The sequence below is a fragment of the Pseudophryne corroboree genome, chromosome 2 (genome assembly GCF_028390025.1).
Source record: "Pseudophryne corroboree isolate aPseCor3 chromosome 2, aPseCor3.hap2, whole genome shotgun sequence".
In the NCBI taxonomy this organism is placed as follows: Eukaryota; Metazoa; Chordata; class Amphibia; order Anura; family Myobatrachidae; genus Pseudophryne; species Pseudophryne corroboree.
This window is the reverse complement of record NC_086445.1, coordinates 875,768,357-875,789,927: the sequence shown is the minus strand read 5'-3', so window position 1 is coordinate 875,789,927 and position 21,571 is coordinate 875,768,357. Positions and strand designations below refer to the sequence as shown.

At 49.5% G+C, this 21,571-nt stretch overlaps 1 protein-coding gene across 1 annotated transcript in view; it reads right to left on the bottom strand.

Annotated features, from left to right (window-relative positions):
• SLC6A4 (solute carrier family 6 member 4) overlaps positions 1–21,571 on the bottom strand; it is a 233,532-nt gene that overhangs the window by 16,660 nt on the left and 195,301 nt on the right. Inside the window, exon 12 of the mRNA XM_063955956.1 lies at positions 11,482–11,582. Within this exon, the coding sequence (XP_063812026.1) occupies positions 11,482–11,582 (101 nt within the window). The remainder of the gene's footprint in view (positions 1–11,481; positions 11,583–21,571) is intronic.

Sequence of the window (21,571 nt, the reverse complement as noted above, 5' to 3'; positions counted from 1 at the left end):
AAATGCACATCGTAAAAATTACGAATGCATCGCAATATGCGGGCTGATCGCAAAATCATACGCAATTACCGGAACATCAAAGCTTTTTCCTATCTGCACCAGGCAAGGTCTTCCACAATTTTTGCTACACAAGAGTCTGGAAGTGGTCATCACTGACGTCAGAGGCCCTCCTTAAAAACGCCTGGGCACGCCTGCGTTTTTTTCAGACACACCCAGAAAATGGCGGGTTTCCGTCCAGAAACGCTGGCTTCCTGTCAGTCAAACAGCAGCTGCATTGTGATCATGGTCTGTTCGCATTTTAAGTCACTATTTTGATAGTGGGAGACAAGTACAGGGTATATAAACATAGCTGCGTCAGCAGACGACACTGAAATAAGTATTAGGGTGGCTGAAAACTGAGGGATTTGGTGCCATCAAAGGGAGTATGGAGTAGAAGCTGGTTTAAGTATGAGATGGAAAAGCACATGAGGGAAGAGGGCAGTATCTGGCGCGGTGGGTGTTGTGTCGACCGTTTCTCATGTGACTCTAATGTGGGTTTGTTTATCCTTTTATTATTTGATCTGATACTGTCCTAGATATGTGTGTACTTTTAACATAATTATATATGCTTGTCACTGTATTTTTTTCCAACTGTAAACTCTGAAGTTAATCTTGAAATTGAATACTAATTTCTAGTTCTGATTTTCTGTGTTCTGAGACCTATACCCCGTGAGGCTTATGTTACCTGGTTTGTGAAATATAAATGATGGTGTATGCTGGTAGAAGCTAAGGCTCCTAGGTGCTAATTCAGACCTGATTGCTGCTGTGCAGTGCGATGGCGCATGCCAGAAATGCGGTCGCCATCTCAGCCCAGTGATCGCCTCTGCCTGCTTGACAGGCAGACGTGTCCACTGGGCGGGAGGAGGCGGGCCGTGACTGCATGACGTCAGACGCAGCCGCTGCGACCTGGAGAGCGACGGGTAGCTCCCTGCCAGCGTGCAGGAGCTGCGCTGATAGGGAGCTACTCTTCAGGTACAAAATCATCGCCGCCGTGCGATGCTTTTGTACCTGTGGTGGGGGGGGGGGGGGGGGGGCAGAGCCAGACATGCGGGGCGGACTAGCCATGTGCTGGGCATCCCCCTACATGTCTGTGAAAGTGATTGTAGATGTGCTAAATTTAGCACATCTACAATCAAGTCTGAATTACCTCCCTAGTGTCAGAGCACTAAATTCAGAGCCGGCCCTAGCCAAGATGATGCCCTAGGCAAGATTTTGGCTGGTGCCCCCTAGCACCACCGCTGGTTCCGCCTCTGACCCTGCACCTCTTTCCCAGCACCATCACCCCTCACCCATAGCAGTCCTCATTTTGGTGTTTGTACCCCCTATATTTTAAATAGGAACAGTTCACACATTTGCCGCACAGCCCAAAAAGGGGTGTGTTTTTGCTGGGAAGGGGCATGGCCACACAATAGTACCCCCAATTCCAATTACGCCACACAGTAGTGCAACTTTATTCACATTTGATCATGCGATAGTGTCTATAATTCATATTACATCCAACAGTAGTATCACTTTACCTTATAAACGTTACTCCTCACAGTAGAGCCCCTTATTCACATTACATCACACTGAATTGCTCCTTATTCACATTACACCACACCATATTGCTCTTTATTCACATTAGATGACACAGTAGTGCCCTTTCTATACGCAACGCCACATAGTAGAGCACCTTATATACATAATGCTACACATTAGTAATGCCCTTATACACATAATGACACACATAGTGCCCCTTACACATATGTTGCACATTATTAATGCATTTTTACATGACACACATAATGCTCCTTACACATATTCCGAACACTACTGCACAACCAACCCACACACACACACACACGCACACGCACACAGCACTCACAGTGCCTCTAACACTGTGACCTCTGCCTCTGCTTGGATACAGATACAGATGTGTCCTTATAAATCTTGCCTCAATGCTAACATCTGGCACCTTTTTTGATGAAAATGCATCGTATTTGCATTGCTATGTGGCTAGGATGCACAAGCAGCTTCTGCTGATTAAAATTATATGCAGCATGCCTATATACTGTGTGAGACTGTGGCTGTATCTGCATATGAAATGCTACACACAGAATATAGGCATGCTGCATATCATTTTAATCAGCAGAAGCTGCTGATGCCCCTAGGCATATCAAATGCCCTAGGCAATTGCCTAGTTTGCCTATACCTATGGCCGGCTCTGACTAAATTCCTCTTGTTGGCGGCAATTACTGTTTTGGAAGTAACCCATTAGTCACTGGCAGCGATTTTCAGATTGACGTATCTGTGGAATCAGCTGGCCAATCATGACAATTATTAATATTTCACAAACCAGGTAACATGAGCCTCAAATGCTACAACATGTCAATCATGCTGCGGCTGACAGGGACTGTGAGCGACATCACAAGTGCAGAACGGGTCTTGCACATGCGCGGACCGCCAAACAGCGTATTTGTAGTCAAAGCATCGGGTTTGCATACAAATATGAATCAAGCTCTATGACTGCTGGCAAAGCACTGTGGTATGTTAAATGCATGAAGGAGATTTTCCGAAGCACCACAATGTCTGAAAAGCACACCAAATGCAATGTAAATGTAAGGATGTGCCCTGTGGGCACATCCATGCTGCTGTCCCTAACTGGGGGCCGCGCTGGGGCAGCTTGTCTGTCCCCAGCGCGGAGTGTGCGGCGGCGGGGAGCGGCGCGGCGGCGCTTTGAACTTGGCGCCGCTCGGGCCGCCAATCAGAAGCGCCGCCCGCAGCGTTTGAATCTTGGCGCCCTCCGGGAGCCAATCGCGGCTCCCGGAGCGGCAGCCAATCGTAGAGAGACGCGGCGAGCCAATCGGCGCTCGCCGCGTCATAGGCCCCGCCACCGGCGTCTGACGTCAGACGCCGGGCGGGACGGGGAGCAGGAGGCCGAGCCGAAGAGGGCGCGCGCGCAGAAGAGCGCGAAGAGGAAAGAAGATCCCGGCGGCAAGAAGAAAGAAGACGGGCTAAGAGAAGAAGATGTCCAGCGGCGGCTGGACGCGGCGCGACGACGGCGGCGCCGCTGGCCAGGACGGGCCAGCGGCCGAAGATTAAAGAACAGCGCCGGAGGGGTCACCAGGGGTGGGAAGCAAAGGGCTGCCGAAGCTCCCCCCTGGTGCCTCTCCCAGCGGGTCAGGTAGGCCCTTATCAGGCGCCCCTGTACCCGCCCCTCCCTAGACCACCGGGTGTTCGGGCAATAGGCCCGTGGTCACAGTCAGGCCCTCCCGGCCTGTGGGCATGTAGTCGGGCCCTCCCGGCCCGTGGGCATTTGGTCGGGCCTCTCGGCCCGTGGGGGCAAATAGGCAGGCACTAGGCCTGGGCGCAGGTTGGGCACTAGGCCCATAAGTATAGTCAGGCCACCGGCCTGTGGGCGCAGTTAGGCGGGCATTAGGCCCGAGGGGCACGGTCAGGCACTAGGCCTGTGGGAGCATTAGAGGGCATTAGGCCCTAGTGGATTTTGGCCAAATAGGTACGATAAGGTGACCTTGGGCACAAGGCCCAGGTCACCCAACGGGCAGCAAGGTAGGCGGGCGCTAGGCCCGTGGACAAAGTCAGGCCTCCGGCCTGTGGACAGTTAGGGGGCGCTAGGCCCATCAAAGCAGTGTTTTCCCCGAGGTGAGTAAAGGTGACACTGGGCGTTAGGCTCAGGCCACCCTGAGAGTACGGTAGGTGGGTGAGCTGTGCGGTCCCCACTACTGGGTGTTCTGAGTCGGGTAGATAAAGGGACAGCACCGTTTTATGTGGTAACTCCGATAGTGTGATATATGTTGTTACCGTGCAGGGCAAAGTGTATGTGTTGTGTAAGTTGTGCATAGTTGTGTCGCACCACCCACACGAGCTAGTTTGAGGGCTCTGTTTATGTAGCTAGTGTAGCGGACGCACACTAGGGTAGTTCTTGGCCCTGCACGGCTGTTTCTCTTTGCCTCCTTACAGGGACCTGTAAGTGGAGAAGATCGGAGTGCAAGACTTGTGACGGTGAGTAGCATCCGTGTACGTCTGTCCCTTGTTTGTCCCCGAGCGCCGGAGTTAGGATTGCTCACGGACGTGAGAATCCCTTTCATCACACTACGTGCGAAAGCGCGAGTGTGTGAAAGCTGGGTAGCTGAGGCTTTGTGCCGGTGATGACCATTCACCCAGCCGGTGAAGGTCGCAGCCACCCCTGGGGTATCCCCTGTTCCACCGGAAGCAGGGTCGATACCCCCTTTAATGTAGACCATTCTCTCCTCAGCTCGGTCGTCGGTCAGCTCCGAGAGGGAATCGCCGTGTCCGGATCCGACTGAAGAATTCCAGGTCCGTTGAAGGTACCGGTACCTGAAGGTGAGAGAGAGCGGCGCCTGGTGAGTACCGAGTCTACACCTGCACGGCAGCAGGCACCACCACACGCACCCGCAGGCCCCCGCACCTCTCACACAAGTGCATAAAATAATAAAATAAATATAAAATATAAAATGAATAGTAGCGCTAGGGTTTTAAGAAAAGAAACAATATACTGCAGTTTGAAAAAATAAAAATATATTTATTTGGGTGTGGATCATCAAATCGACAGTGTCTAGGTCGACAATGTTTAGGTCGACCACTATAGGTTGACAGGGTTTGAAGGTCGACAGGGTTTCTAGGTCGACGTGTGCTAGGTCGACAGGTCAAAAGGTCGACATGAGGTTTGATTGTTTTTTGTGTTGTTTTCTGCGTACAGTGACTGGGAAGCCGAATTAGTGCACCATGTCCCCTCGCATGGTGCCTCGCTCCGCTGCCGCTTCGCTCGGCACAAATTACCATTCCAATCGTAGTCCACAGTAGTAGTGCCCCTACTACTGTGCTCCTGAGGAAGGCGTAGGTGCACTTCCACACGGAAACGCGTTGAGCCCCAATACAGACCTATATGCTTGGATCCACTGGTTCTATCTGGACATAATTAAAAAGATGCTAAAGAGACACACCAATTGAAACGACCTTATATCTTTCCGGAACGGCTATATAAGAGAGAGACATCTATCTTCAGTGCCTATCACTTGTCCGTTCATATAACAGCACTTCTATCAGAGGATAAGAAGGACTATAAATGCAGATTGGGTAATATAAACCTCTCACCCTAAGCTGAGAAATCTACCGGATACATCATATACTAACTGTGATCTCCCTATATTGCAAGACTCTATATTCTATTTTGTTCCAGAGTCAGGAGCCAGCATTCCACCTTTTTTTAAATTGCCATTTAGACCTTATATATTCCTCTAAAGCACAGGTTCTCAAACTCGGTCCTCAGGACCCCACACGGTGCATGTTTTGCAGGTCTCCTCACAGAATCAAAAGTGAAATAATTAGCTCCACCTGTGGACCTTTTAAAATGTGTCTGTGAGTAATTAATACACCTGTGCACCTGCTGGGTTACCTGCAAAACATGCACTGTGTGGGGTCCTGAGGACCGAGTTTGAGAACCCCTGCTCTAAAGCACTTTATTCTATTTTACATGCATGAATTTTAAATATGATATTGATTGTATATTTTACATACCGATAATTCTATTTCTCGTAGTCCGTAGTGGATGCTGGGAACTCCGTAAGGACCATGGGGAATAGCGGCTCCGCAGGAGACTGGGCACAAAAAGAAAGCTTTAGGACTACCTGGTGTGCACTGGCTCCTCCCCCTATGACCCTCCTCCAAGCCTCAGTTAGGATACTGTGCCCGGACGAGCGTACACAATAAGGAAGGATTTTGAATCCCGGGTAAGACTCATACCAGCCACACCAATCACACCGTACAACTTGTGATATGAAACCCAGTTAACAGCATGATAACAGAGGAGCCTCTGAATAGATGGCTCACAACAAGAACCCGATTAGTTAACAATAACTATGTACAAGTATTGCAGACAATCCGCACTTGGGATGGGCGCCCAGCATCCACTACGGACTACGAGAAATAGAATTATCGGTAAGTAAATTCTTATTTTCTCTGACGTCCTAGTGGATGCTGGGAACTCCGTAAGGACCATGGGGATTATACCAAAGCTCCCAAACGGGCGTGAGAGTGCGGATGACTCTGCAGCACCGAATGAGAGAACTCCAGGTCCTCCTCAGCCAGGGTATCAAATTCATAGAATTTTGCAAACGTGTTTGCCCCTGACCAAGTAGCTGCTCGGCAAAGTTGTAAAGCCGAGACCCCTCGGGCAGCCGCCCAAGATGAGCCCACCGTCCTTGTGGAATGGGCTTTTATTGATTTAGGCTGCGGTAATCCTACCGCAGAATGCGCCAGCTGAATAGTGCTACAAATCCAGCGCGCAATAGACTGCTTAGAAGCAGGAGCACCCAGCTTGTTGGGTGCCATCAGGATAAACAGCGAGTCAGTTTTCCTGACTCCAGCCGTCCTGGAAAAAGAAAATTTTCAGGGCCCTGACTACGTCCAGCAACTTGGAATCCTCCAAGTCCCTAGTAGCCGCAGGCACCACAATAGGTTGGTTCAAGTGAAAACCTGAGACCACCTTCGGGAGAAACTGAGGACGAGTCCTCAACTCTGCCCTATCCATATAGAAAATCCGATAAGGGCTTTTACATGACAAAGCCGCCAATTCTGACACACGCCTGGCCAAGGCCAAGGCCAACAGCATGACCACTTTCCACGCGAGATACTTTAGCTCCATGGTTTTAAGTGGCTCAACCAATGCGACTTTAGGAAATCCAACACCACGTTGAGATCCAAAAAGTGCCACAGGAGGCACAAAAGGAGGCTGAATATGTAGTACTCCTTTAACCAAAGTCTGAACTTCAGGCAGTGAAGCCAGTTCTTTCTGGAAGAAAATCGACAGAGCCGAAATCTGGACCTTGATGGACCCCAATTTGAGGCCCAAACGTCACCCCTGCTTGCAGGAAGTGCAGGAATCGACATAGTTGAAATTCCTGCGTCGGGGCCTTCATGGCCTCCCACCAAGCAACAAATTTTCGCCAAACGCGGCGATAATGTCTTGCGGTGACATCCTTCCTGGCTATGATCAGGGTAGGGATGACTTCCTTCGGAATACCCTTTTCCTTTAGGATCCGGTGTTCTACCGCCATGCCGTCAAACGCAGCCGCGGTAAGTCTTGGAACAGACAGGGTCCCTGCTGCAGCAGGTCTTGTCTGAGCGGCAGAGGCCAAGGGTCCTCTGCCAGCATCTCTTGAAGTTCCGGGTACCAAGCTCTTCATGGCCAATCCGGAACCCCGAGTATGGTTTTCACTCCTCGCCTTCTTATTATTCTCAGTACCTTGGGTATGAGAGGTAGAGGAGGAGACACATAAACCGACTGGTACACCCACGGTGTCACTAGAGCGTCCCCAGCGATCACCTGAGGGTCCCTTGACCTGGCGCAATATCTTTTCAACTTCTTGTTGAGGCGGGACGCCATCATGTCCACCCGTGGTCATTCCCAACGGTTTACCCGCATTTGGAAAACTTCTGGATGAAGTCCCCATTCTCCTGGGTGTAGGTCGCCCATCGGAGAATCCTTGTGGCTTCTGCCATCGCCATCCTGCTTCTTGTGCCGCCCTGTCTGTTTACATGGGCGACCGCCGTGATGTCGTCTGATTGGATCAGTACTGGCTGGTTCTGAAGCAGGGGCCTTGCTTGGCTTAGGGCATTGTAAATGGCCCTTAGCTGCAGAATATTTATGTGAAGCGAAATCTCCTTGGAAATTTCTTCCCTGTGTGACTGCACCCCAGCCCCGAAGGCTGGCATCCGTGGTCACCAGGACCCAGTCCTGTATTCCGAATCTGCGGCCCTCTAGTAGATGAGCCCTCTGCAGCCACCACAGCAGCGACACCCTGTTTCTTGCTGACAGGGTTATCCGCTGTTGTATCTGTAGATGGGACCCGGACCATTAGTCCCACAGGTCCCACTGGAACGTCCTTGCGTGGAGTCTTCCGAATGGAATTATGCTTCGTACGAAGCTACCATTTTTCCCAGGACTCGTGTGCATTGATGTACAGACACCTGTCCTGGTTTTAGGATGTCTCTGACTAGAGATGACAACTCCTCGGCTTTTTCCACTGGAAGAAATACTCTTTTCTGGTCTGCGTTCAGAAACATTCCCAGGAACAGAAGACGTGTCGTCGGGACCAGCTGTGACTTCGGAATATTGAGAATCCAGTCGTGCTGTTGTAGCACTTCCCGAGAGAGTGCTACCCCCACTACCAACTGTTCTTTGGACCTCGCCTTTATCAGGATATCGTCCAAGTACGGGATAATAAAAACTTCCTTCTTGCGAAGGAGTATCATCACTTCGGCCATTACCTAGGTAAAGACCTTCGGTGCCGTGGACAACTCCAACGGCCGCGTCTGGAACTGATAGTGACAGTCCTGTACCACATATCTGAGGTACCCCTGGTGAGGAGGGTAAATGGAGACATGCAGGTACGCATCCTTGATGTCCAGGGAGACCCTGTAATCCCCCTCGTCCAGGCTCGTAATAACCGCCCTGAGCGATTCCATCTTGAACTTGAATCTTCTGATATAAAAGTTCAAGTATTTTAATTTTAAGATGGGTCTCACCGAACCGTTTCGGTACCACAACCACTGTGGAATAGTAACCCCTTCCTTGCTGAAGGAGGGGCACCTTGACAATCACTTGTTGTGATTATAGTGTTGAATATCCACCAACACCGTCTCCCTGGCAGAGGGAGGTGCCGGTAAGGCAGATTTTAGGAAACGGCGGGGGGAAGAACGTCTCGAACTCCAGCCTGTACCCCTGAGATACTACTTGAAGGACCCAGGGATTCATGTGAGAGAGCCCACTGTCCGCTGAAATATCTGAGACGGGCCCCCACCGTACCCGGGTCCGCCTGAGCAGCCCCAGCACCATGCTGTGGACCTACCGGACGCAGGGAGGACTTCTGCTCTTGGGAACTAGCTGTGTGTTGCAGCTTTTTCCTCTACCTTTGCCTCTCGGCAGAAAGGATGAGCCTCTAGCCCTCTTGCTTTTCTGGGGCCGAAAGGACTGTACTTGATGATACGTCTTTTGTTGTGGGGTAGCCTGTGGCAAAAAAATCGATTTCCCAGCAGTAGCTGTGGAAACGAGGTCTGAAAAACCATCCCCAAACAGTTTTACCCCCTTATAGGGCAACTTCCATGTGCCGATTCGAGTCGGCATCGCCTGACCATTGCCAAGTCCATAACCCCCGTCTGGCGGCAATGGACCTAGCGCTTATTTTTGATGCCAGCCGGCAAATATCCCTCTGTGCATCACGCATGTATAAGACCACGTCTTTTATATGCTCTATTTTCAGCAAAATATTGTCCCTATCCATAGTTATTTTCCGACAGGGAATCTGACCACGCAGCAGGAGCACTGCACATCCATGCCGAAGCAACGGCTGGTCGCAATATAATGCCCTAGTGTGTGACTATATCTTATAGGGTAACCTCATGCTTTCTATCAGCAGGTTCCTTCAGGGCGGCCGTATCCGGAGACGGTAGTGCCACCTTTTCTGATAAGCGTGTAAGCGCTGTATCTACCCTATGGGGTGTTTCCCCGCGTGACCTATCCTCTGGCGGGAAAGGGTACGCTGCCAAGAACCGTTTTAGAAATTATCAATTTCTTACCGGGGGAAGACCACTCTTCCTCACACACCTCATTTAATTTCTCAGATGCAGGAAAAACTACTAATAGTTTTCTCTCACCAAACACAATACCCTTTTATGTGGTACCTGGGGTATAATCATAAATGTGTAATACATTTTTCATTGCCTCAATCCTGTAACGGGTGGACCTATTGGGAGGGTACACCAGTCTCATCGATGTCGACACTGGAGTCAGTATCCGTGTCGACATCTGTGTCTGTTATCTGAGGTAGCGGGCGATTTTAGAGCCCCCCATGACATTTGAGACGCTGGAACAGGCACAAGCTGAGTAGCCGGCTGTTCTGTGTCGTCGACCTTTTATGTAAGGAGTTGACACTTTCACGTAATCCTTCCATAAGTTCAACCACACCGGTGTCGACCCCGCAGGGGGTGACAACATATTTACAGGCATTCGCTCCGCCTCCACCTCATTATCCTCCACATACCTGTCGACACAGCCGTACCGACACACAGCACACACACAGGGAATGCTCTGATAGAGGACAGGACCCCACAAAGCCCTTTGGGGAGACAGAGGGAGAGTATGCCAGCACACACCAGGGCGCTATATATCACAGGGATAGCACCTATAAAAAAGTGTTTTCCCTTATAGCTGCATATATATTGTATACTGCGCCTAAATTGTGCCCCCCCTCTCTTTTTAACCCTTTCTGTAGTGTATTAACTGCAGGGGAGAGCCAGGGAGCTTCCCTCCAACGGAGCTGTGAGGGAAAAATGGCGCCAGTGTGCTGAAGGAGATAGCTCCGCCCCTTTTTCGTGGACTTTTCTCCCGCATTTTTATGGATTCTGGCAGGGGTTAATGTACATCCATATAGCCCTGGGGGTTATATGTGATGTATTTTTGCCAGCCAAGGTGTTAATATTGCTGCTCAGGGCGCCCCCCCCCCCAGCGCCCTGCACCCATCAGTGACCGCAGTGTGAGGTGTGCATGAGGAGCAATGGCGCACAGCTGCAGTGCTGTGCGCTACCTTAATGAAAACTGATGTCTTCTGCCGCCGATTTTCCGGACCTCTTCTTGCTTCTGGCTCTGTAAGGGGGCCGGCGGCGCGGCTCTGGGACCGGACTCCGAGGCTGGGCCTGTGTTCGATCCCTCTGGAGCTAATGGTGTCCAGTAGCCTAAGAAGCCCAAGCTGGCTGCAAGCAGGCAGGTTCGCTTCTTCTCCCCTTAGTCCCTCGATGCAGTGAGCCTGTTGCCAGCAGGTCTCACTGAAAATAAAAAACCTAAAACTAACTTTTATCTAAGAAGCTCAGGAGAGCCCCCTAGATTGCACCCTGCTCGGTCGGGCACAAAAATCTTAACTGAGGCTTGGAGGAGGGTCATAGGGGGAGGAGCCAGTGCACACCAGGTAGTCCTAAAGCTTTCTTTTTGTGCCCAGTCTCCTGCGGAGCCGCTATTCCCCATGGTCCTTACGGAGTTCCCAGCATCCACTAGGACGTCAGAGAAAAATATATTTTTATTTTCTCAAACCGCAGTATATTGTTTCTTTTCTTAAAGCGTAAGCTTGCATAGAAAATTAATTGCATAAAGGAATGTAATTTTAAGAGGGTTTTTATGCACTTACAGAAAAAGGAGAGGACTGATTGTACAGCTAAGCAGCTACTGAGGAGTGTGTAAGGCTCCTTAAAAATAGAATAAATATAAAATGAATAGTAGTGCTAGGGTTTTAAGTACACATCCAAACTTGGCTCTCCATCTTTTAGAAACCTAGAAATGTCACCATGCAGTTGGCAGATTTGGCATTCTGGGATTTAAATCAGAGGAGCCTTAATTATCCAGCATATGAATATAAAGAAGAGCAGACTTACCAGGAGGAACAGCGGGCAAATAGCCACCCAGCATATCCTCCAATACCACCCGGGAGTGAAACCCAGCATCTCTCTTACATCACTGCAGAAGTGATTGATACCTGCAATTAAACCAGAGAATATAATGTAATTAGTCACTCAGTTCAACATAGTCGCTTCTCCACCTTTTGGTTAAGATCAATAATAAATCTTCTTGTACCCATGGAAACCAATGAAGGTGAAGTTATGGGCCTAATCATTGGCATATCTATAATGGGTGCACGGTGTGCAGTGCACAAGGGCCTCTGGGTCCAGAGCGGCCCACACACCGCACACCCTGCATCCATATAATTATACTTACTGCTCTGTCAGCCTGGCAAAGACTGAAGGGCTGCAGAAATCACTGAAAAATGGGCACTGTGGCCCTTTTTCTGGTAATTCGTGTATGCACAGTAGAGATGTTCCCTGGAACAAAGCGCGAGTGCCATGTTCCGAGAGACCTGCTCATGTGCAGTGGACTCTGGCACATTGCCATTGGGTTTGCATACTACTCAGAATCATGCTCAGTATCACTTAGGTTCTCATTCTGAGTATTATGCAAACCCAATACGTTGCATACTACTCTGATGTTAGAAGATAGGTTCATATCCAGGATGTGTACTAGGCATCTGCCTACTACTGCAAGATCTCTTGTAGTACCCAAAGCTTGATTGACAGGTTGCGACCATTTGGGGGCGGGGATAGACAGCATTCCTGAAAACAGGGGTGTGTTGTCCCCATTTTCTGGGAGTGACGAGGCTGACACTGCATCTTCCGACGCAGATTTTCTGTCATCAGCTACTAAGAAGCCTCAGGCTCACTCAGATGGTTGAAGTTTTCGCAGAGTGATCCGATGCTTAGGAGGATTACAATTCTCTTGTGCAGAACTAGCCACTTCCAGGTTTCAATATGGGTTTAAATTCAGTGGAGCTTACTTCATCTGTGAAATCAATAGAGCAAGAGAAGGCGACAGCTTTCTTGTTCTTCACCCCAGTAACTATAAGATTGAAACAGGCAAAGAATAGTTACCACTGGGCTTGCCAAGGATTTATTTGCAGGGCACTTTGTAGGTGCTTGTGATCAGTATAGATGGTCACAGAGTGAACTGCACCTTCCAACAAGTGACATCACTCATCCACTGCCAATTTGATAGCCAGAAATTCTTTATCACCAATCCCATCATTTTTTTGATCTACTGAGATTTTAGCAAAGAACCCACAGGGGTGAAGTTTCTCTGAAAGAAATACTCTGACCTAAAAATAGAATGTACCTATCTCAAGAAAAAAAAGGTCCAGTAATGTCCGACTAGGGGGGGTAATTCAGACCTGATTGCTAGGGTGCGTGTTTTTCATCCCTGCGATCAGGCAGTCGCCGCCTAGAGGTGGAGGGTATTAGCTGTGTGCAGGTGTGTGATCGCATGTATTGCAGAACTGCACAAACATAAGTTTGTGCAGCTACTGCTCAGCCCAGGACTTACTTAAGCCGCTGCGATGATCGGGGCCGGAGCTGACGTCAGAATCCCTCCCTCCAAACGCCTGGTCCCTCCTGCGTTTTTCCAGACACTCCTTAAAAACGGTCAGTTGCCACCCACAAATGCCCTCTTCCTGTCAATTTCCTTGCGATCGCCGGTGTGTTCGGATTTTTCGCACCATCCCGTCGCTGACCAGCACTCCCCGTTGCTGCAGTCCGTCGTGCCTGCGCAATGCGGTGCATACGCATGTGCAGTTCAGACCTGATCGCAGCCAGTGAGAAAATGCACAGCAGCGATCAGGTCTGAATTACCCCCTAGTTTAGAATGTCCAAGCTTTCTTTAGAGCATTGAAAGCTTGGAAAGTCGCAGAAAACCAATTTTTAGGGTTAGCTCCCTTATGGGTAAGGGTGGTGATGAATGCAAAAACAGAATACTATCCCTTGATGAACTGCAATTGTCAAAGCCAAGGAATTGTTGTGTGGATTTTAGACTGACGGTTGTGGCCAATCAAGAATAACATTTTTTTGGATGGATCCAGAATAAAGGAACGAAGTACCACTTTTCCAGCTTACAAAAAAATAGGTTTTACTTCTTAGATGAGAGAGATCTTGTTCCCGATGAGAGTATTGAGAAAATCAAGATATCATTGAGATACACAAACACATATTTGTAGAGGAGAAATATTTTATTCATGAAACTTTGGTGCCTTTGCACTTCTGCGGGGGGAGAGGGGGGGTCGGCACTGACATGCGGGGCGGACTAGCCCTGTGCTGGGCATGTGAATGATTGTCAGTGTCAGTGTGAATGATTGTAGCTGTGCTAAATTTAGCACACCTACGATCAACTCGGAATGACCCCTTGTAGCCCATATTCTAGAGTGGCTAATGGCATCTGCAGCTTGCCTTAGCTACCGGGGCCAGAGCTTATTTCTTCCCGAGGAAAGGACCCCACATGCATAGGACCTGTTTTAAGAGAAATGTGTCCTTTCAACACTTTATTCCCATAAATGCCAGCAAGGTAGAAAGACAAAACTAGAGATTTGGTACTTATTCCTACATCAGATACCAAAGAAGCACAAATACAATTCTCAGCTGCTCCAAAATCCAAAAAAGGTGGTAATTTCCTGAAGTTTGCTTTGGATCTCTAATGACACAGACGTTGAGAATATATTCAAGGGTGGAGAGTTGTAAAGATTACCTACAACAGCTTTTTATTTACTGTAGATGCCTTGGAGTTTCCCGGTTTGTTGGGGTGACACTTTGGAACTTCCAATTTAGTTCTCTTGCAGTTAAATCATCATTAATTCTTTCATTAAGACCCTGCCAGAACATGGAGACTATGGCCTCATTATTCCAGAAAAGCTCAGAAGCTAAGGTTCAGAACTGGATTGTATACTGTCCTATGGTAGGAGCTCCTTTGGCATAGCCATAGAAGACTAATCACTGCTGAATCTTCAAATTCTCCAGAAGTACCTCAAAATGTATCGAGCATTGGACACTTCATCACAGAAAGACTAGATTGCTCATTCACCCTTACGGTAGGCTATAAGGCATTCAGATGATGAGCCATGCCATGCAAGTTCTGTATAACCTGCTGCTGAGATTTCCTTCTGCTTGCCAATTTGAGAAATCAAATGTTGAAACAGATATTCAGAGAGGGACTACCAGAAGCATCCATTTTGGGGCCAAAGAATACTATCATCTTTGTTTACAGATTGGATGCCTGTCAGTCCAGGATTTGAACTGGCAGTGTTGATGCATTGAGGCTAGGGAAGACGGGCTGCATTGCCATCAAGGTAAGAGGGGGTGGGGCTAGGGGAGATGGACTGCATTGCCACCAGGGTAAAAGTGTGTAGGGATAGGGGCTGCTTTGCCAAGGTAAAAGTTGTGGTGGTGGTAAGAGGGTTAGGGGAGAGGGGCTGCATTGCCACCTAGGTAGAAGTGGGTGAGACTAGTGGGTAGGAGGTTGCATGACCACTTAGGTTGGAGTGGATTGGGTAAGCAGGAAGGAGCTGCATCATTACATAGATAGGAGACGATGGGTATAGCATGGATGGGCACCTTACCACCTAGGCAAGAGTGAGTGGAGCTAGTGGTGAAGGGACTACATTACCACCTAAGTCAGAGTGTATGGTGCTAGAGGGGAGGGCCTGCTGTTAGGTGCCGCGGTCCACGGCGCCGCTCGGTCTGCTTCCGAGCGACGCTCACGGCCGCCGCACTTCACTCCCTGCCCGCCCGGCGCCTAGCAACGCCAGGACGCCGTGCGTACTGTAGCCGCCGGGTCCCTGGCAACGCTAGGACGCCGGGCGTCCACAGCCGCTGGGTCCATGGCAACGGGTACGCCATTGGCGGACTGCGTTCCCCGTTGCCAGATAAGATTGATTAGTTGTTCGTGCAGCAGGGCAGCTGCACGGCAACTGGTAATTAGGGTCTGGGGGCTGGTCTTGCTGGCCCTCCTGTCATTGGCCAGCAGGGCCTTTTTATGGGAGCCAGCACACTGCAGCCTCGCCGGTGATAGCTTCCTGTATGCTGTTCCTGCCTTGCAACGTTTGTTCCTGGTCAGCTGTATCTGGTCGATCCTGCTCCCTGTGCTCCCGAGTCCTGGAGTTCTGAAGCCGGTTCTGGGAATCCTTCCAGTCCAAGTGAACCTGTTGCAGTCATCTGGGGGTTCTCGCTTATTGGGGTTCTCTCCCGGTTTCGTGAGTAGCGGCTTCTGCCACGTGTTGCGGCCTAGGCCGCTTAGTCCTTGTGTTTATTTTGTTCTGGTGGTTTTGCGGAGGTTTCCGAATTTCACTGTCCTCCCCGGTACACGACGGTGCCGTGTAGGGGTGTGGACAGTAGTATCTTTTGTTGTTCTTTTCCTTTGGCGGCGTGCCGCACATACATTTAGTTTTAGGGTTGTTAGTGGCCCCTAGCTTTCTGTTTGCTTTAGTTAGAGGTCCCCTTGTTATTATCCTGTCTCGGTTCACTCCTTGTCTCACTCTAAGACCTGGGGGCATCGGAGTTGGGCAGACCTAATCCGCCCTTCAAACGCGGCTGCCGTGGGCCCAAGAAACCATAGTCACTCAGGCGTGAACTGACCACACGGGTGAAACAACGGAGGTAGGGTGCTAGGGGCTATTTCCGTACCACACCTTATTTCAGCGTCACGTCCTGGTGCTCTGGACTCCCTACGCAACATCTCTCTAGTTCTGAGCACCAGGAATCCCAGCCAGCTTTTGGCCAACCAGATTCAGGAACTAACTCAGATGGTTCAGGATCTTACTCATCGGGTGAGATCGCAGGAAGATCTTTTGCGAGCCTCCCCGAGTATGATTCAGAACCAAAGATGCATCTTCCTGACCGTTTTTCAAGTAACCGAAAGGATTTTTTTTTATTTCAAGGAAGCTTGTAAGCTTTATTTTCGTTTAAGGCCCCGATCCTCTGGTACTGAGTCTCAACGGGTCGGGATTGTGATGTCATTACTACAAGGCGATCCGCAAACCTGGGCTTTTGGGCTAAAAGCCGATGATGTTGCCTTGCTATCTGTAGATGCCTTTTTTAAGTCCTTAGGCCTTTTGTACGATGACCCTGATAGAGAAGCGTCGGCTGAGAGCCACCTGCGTGCACTTAAGCAAGGGAAAAATCCAGCAGAGGCGTATTGTACCGAGTTTCGCCGTTGGTCGAACGACTGTGGCTGGAATGACCCGGCCCTGCACAGTCAGTTTCGCCTCGGTTTGTCTGAAGTTATTAAAGAAAGTCTCCTTCAGTACTCCGCTCCAGAGACTTTAGACAAACTCATGGAGCTTGCTATTAAAATTGATCGTCGTCTCCGGGAGCGGAGGGCTGAAAGAGGAGCTAGTTTCAGGCCTAGTCCATGTGTGTATGCTTTCCATGAGGACGTCGAGGAGCCCATGCAAATGGGTCTCTCCCGGCTGTCCCCAGAGGAAAGGACTAGAAGGCAAAATCTGGTCTCTGCTTGTATTGTGGTGGCAAGGGACATATCGCACGTAATTGCCCGAATAAGCAGGGAAACGCTCTGACCAAGTGAATTGTGAGGGGGTTCACTTAGGTCTGCACTTGATCTCCTCTAATGATTCCTTATTAGTTCCTGTAAAAATTTCCTTTGGTAGTCTCAGTTCGTTGGTGTCGGCCTTCGTCGACAGTGGAGCTGCGGGAAATTTCATGGATCTTAGTTGGGCTCAGGCTTTGGGCGTTCCACAGATACCTTTGGATAAACGTATCACCATGCACGGCTTGGATGGTGGTCCGCTTTCTAATGGGGTAATCACTCACCGCACACCTCCAGTACAACTGACAGTGGGGGCCTTACATTCGGAGAAAATCGAGTTTTACCTTACCCATTGTCCGGCTGTCCCCGTAGTTTTGGGTCACCCCTGGCTTGCCTTTCATAATCCCACCATAGATTGGCGGTCTGGGGAGATTTCCCGATGGGGTCCCTTTTGTGTTAAGGAATGTATTTCCCGTCCAGTCCGGGTTGCGGCTGTCACCCCAGAACTTATTCCTTTGGAATATCAGGACTTTGCCGATGTTTTCTCCAAGGGTAATGCGGATATTCTGCCCCCTCATCGGCCCTATGACTGCGCCATTGACTTAGTTCCCGGTGCCTCTTTGCCTAAAGGGAGACTATATGCTCTGTCTGGGCCGGAAACTACGGCAATTAATGATTATGTACAGGAAAGCCTGAAGAAGGGCTTCATTAGGCCCTCGAAATCTCCATTGAGTGCAGGGTTCTTTTTTGTTGAGAAAAAAGATGGGTCGCTCAGACCATGTATAGATTATCGGGCTCTGAATAAGATTTCTTTTAAAAACACCTACCCCTTGCCACTGATTTCTGTACTATTTGATCAGCTCCGTACTGCCGTTATCTTTTCCAAAATCGATCTTAGAGGGGCTTACAATCTCATCCGAATTAAATCTGGGGATGAGTGGAAGACGGCTTTCAGCACACAGTCGGGACATTATGAATACCTGGTAATGCCGTTTGGGCTGTCTAATGCTCCTGCTGTATTTCAAGATCTCATTAACGACGTCCTTCGCGACTTTCTAGGAAAGTTCGTAGTCGTTTATTTAGACGACATTTTGATTTACTCTGAGTCCTTTGAACAACATATTACCCATATGCGACTGGTCCTTCAGAAGTTACGGGAAAATCATTTGTACGCCAAACTGGAGAAATGTGATTTCCACATCACAGAAGTGTCCTTCCTGGGGTATATTATTTCTCCAAAGGGGTTTTTCATGGAACCAAAAAAACTCCAGGCCATCTTAAATTGGGCACAACCCACGAACTTAAAAGCAATTCAGCGCTTTTTAGGGTTTGCAAATTATTATAGGCGTTTTATTCATACCCTCTCAGATTTGGTTGCTCCTATTGTGGCATTGACTAAAAAAGGAGCGGACCCCTCCAATTGGTCGCCTAAAGCCAAGTCTGCCTTCCTGGCTTTGAAACAGGCCTTTGTCTCAGCTCCAGTACTCAGACACCCTAACCCGGATCTCCCCTTTATTGTCGAGGTAGATGCCTCAGAGGTTGGAGTGGGGGCTATCCTTTCTCAGGAAGACCCGGAGTCTCGGGAATTACACCCATGTGCCTTCATGTCCAGAAAATTCTCCTCCGCAGAATCCAACTATGATGTTGGTAATCGAGAATTGTTGGCAGTTAAATGGGCTTTCGAGGAGTGGAGGCACTGGCTGGAAGGAGCAAGGCATACCATTACTGTGTTTACTGACCACAAGAACCTGCAGTATATTGAGTCAGCTAAACGGCTTAATGCTCGACAGGCACGTTGGGCGCTGTTTTTTACTCGTTTCAGGTTTATCATCACCTTCAGGCCCGGTTCCAAGAATACGAAAGCCGATGCCCTGTCACGTTGTTTTCTTCCGGTTCACAATAACCACCCGGCTACTACCCCCATAGTCCCATCGTCTGTCCTCCGGGCTGGCCTCACACAGGATTTATTTACACAGCTAGTCCAGCTTCAGCAGCAGGCTCCCAATGTCACTCCTGCAGATCGTCTCTTCGTCCCTGAATTTCTGAGAGGCACTGTTCTAGCTGAGTTTCATGATAATAAGGTTTCTGGTCATCCGGGTATCACTAAGACCTTGGAGTTAATCTCTCGCTCAGTGTGGTGGCCTAATCTTTCTAAAGATGTAAGGGAATTTGTCCGTTCCTGTCAGGTTTGTGCTCAGTACAAGGTATCTCGATCGTTGCCGGTCGGGCAACTCATGCCTCTAGCCGTTCCTCTCAGGCCATGGTCACATATATCCATGGATTTCGTGGTGGACCTTCCTCTTTCAGCTGGGTTTCGAGTCATTTGGGTGGTAGTAGACCGTTTTAGTAAGATGGCCCACTTCATTGCTCTGCCCCGATTACCCTCTGCTCAAGGGTTGGCAGTTTTGTTTCTCCGCCATGTTTTCAGGCTCCATGGTTTACCCATGGATATTGTCTCTGATCGGGGACCACAATTCATTGCCCGTTTCTGGAAACGTTTTTGTGCCTCATTAAATATGAAACTCTCTTTAACATCTGGGTACCATCCACAATCTAACGGACAAACTGAACGTGTTAATCAGTCGTTAAAACAGTATTTACGGCTATATTCGGCCAAACTTCAGAATGATTGGTCTGAATTTCTTCCTTTGGCCGAGTTTGCCTATAATAACTCTTGTCATTCTTCCACCAAGGAGTCCCCATTCTTTTCGGTCTTGGGCTTTCATCCTAGAGCCAATTCTTTTTACTCTTATTTTCCAGTCTCTTCGTTGACCTTAACTTCCCATCTCAGAATGATTTGGAAAAAAGTGCACCTTGCCCTTAAGAAGGCTGCCTTCCGAGAAAAAAACATTTCTGATAGGTTCCGACGCCCATGCACTTTTAAGGTGGGAGATAAGGTGTGGTTGTCAACCCGCAACATCAAGCTCCGACAACCCTCGGCTAGATTGGGACCCAAATTTATTGGACCGTTCCTTATCGTTAAGAAGGTCAATCCAGTTGCTTTTCGGCTACGTTTGCCTAAATCACTCAAAATTGGCAATACTTTTCACTGTTCCCTTCTGAAGCAATATATTTCTTCCAGGAGATTCCCTCGGAAGACTTCCCAGGGTAGACCTCCGGTGGATGTTCAGGGGCAACAAGAGTTCCTGGTAGAGAAGGTTTTAGATTCCAAAGTTTCTCTGGGCCGGCTTTATTTTTTGGTTCACTGGAAAGGCTATGGCCCGGAAGAAAGGTCTTCGGTCCTGGATAACAATTTACATGCCCCTAAACTTAAGAGATTATTCTTTCAGGAATTTCCTCAGAAACCCGGCTTTAGGGGTTCTTTAACCCCTCCTCAAGGGGGGGGTACTGTTAGGTGCCGCGGTCCGCGGCGCCGCTCGGTCTGCTTCCGAGCGACGCTCACGGCCACCGCACTTCCCTCCCTGCCCGCCCGGCACCTAGCAACGCCAGGACGCCGTGCGTACTGTAGCCGCCAGGTCCCTGGCAACGCTAGGACGCCGGTCGTCCACAGCCGCTGGGTCCATGGCAACGGGGACGCCATTGGCGGACCGCGTTCCCCGTTGCCAGATAAGATTGATTAGGTGTTCGTGCAGCAGGGCAGCTGCACGGCAACTGGTAATTAGGATCTGGGGGCTGGTCTTGCTGGCCCTCCTATCATTGGCCAGCAGGGCCTTTTTATGGGAGCCAGCACACTGCAGCCTCGCCGGTGATAGCTTCCTGTATGCTGTTCCTGCCTTGCAACGTTTGTTCCTGGTCAGCTGTATCTGGTCGATCCTGCTCCCTGTGCTCCCGAGTCCTGGAGTTCTGAAGCCGGTCCTGGGAATCCTTCCAGTCCAAGTGAACCTGTTGCAGTCATCTGGGGGTTCTCGCTTATTGGGGTTCTCTCCCGGTTTCGTGAGTAGCGGCTTCTGCCGCGTGTTGCGGCCTAGGCCGCTTAGTCCTTGTGTTTATTTTGTTCTGGTGGTTTTGCGGAGGTTTCCGCTTTTCACTGTCCTCCCCGGTACACGACGGTGCCGTGTGGGGGTGTGGACAGTGGTATCTTTTGTTGGTCTTTTCCTTTGGCGGCGTGCCGCACATACATTTAGTTTTAGGGTTGTTAGTGGCCCCTAGCTTTCTGTTTGCTTTAGTTAGAGGTCCCCTTGTTATTATCCTGTCTCGGTTCACTCCTTGTCTCACTCTAAGACCTGGGGGCATCGGAGTTGGGCAGACCTAATCCGCCCTTCAAACGCGGCTGCCGTGGGCCCAAGAAACCATAGTCACTCAGGCGTGAACTGACCACACGGGTGAAACAACGGAGGTAGGGTGCTAGGGGCTATTTCCGTACCACACCTTATTTCAGCGTCACGTCCTGGTGCTCTGGACTCCCTACGCAACATCTCTCTAGTTCTGAGCACCAGGAACGTAACACCTGCATTGCCACCTAAATAGAAGTGGGTAAAGCTAGTGTAAAGGGGCTTCATTACCACCTAAGTAGGAGTAGATGGGGCTAGAGGGGAAGGCCTGCATTGCCACCTAAATAGAAGTGGGTGAAGCTAGTGGGGAAGGGCTGTATTACCACCTATAAAGAAGAGGGTGGGGAGAGACTGCATTTTCATCTAGGTAGTAGTAAGT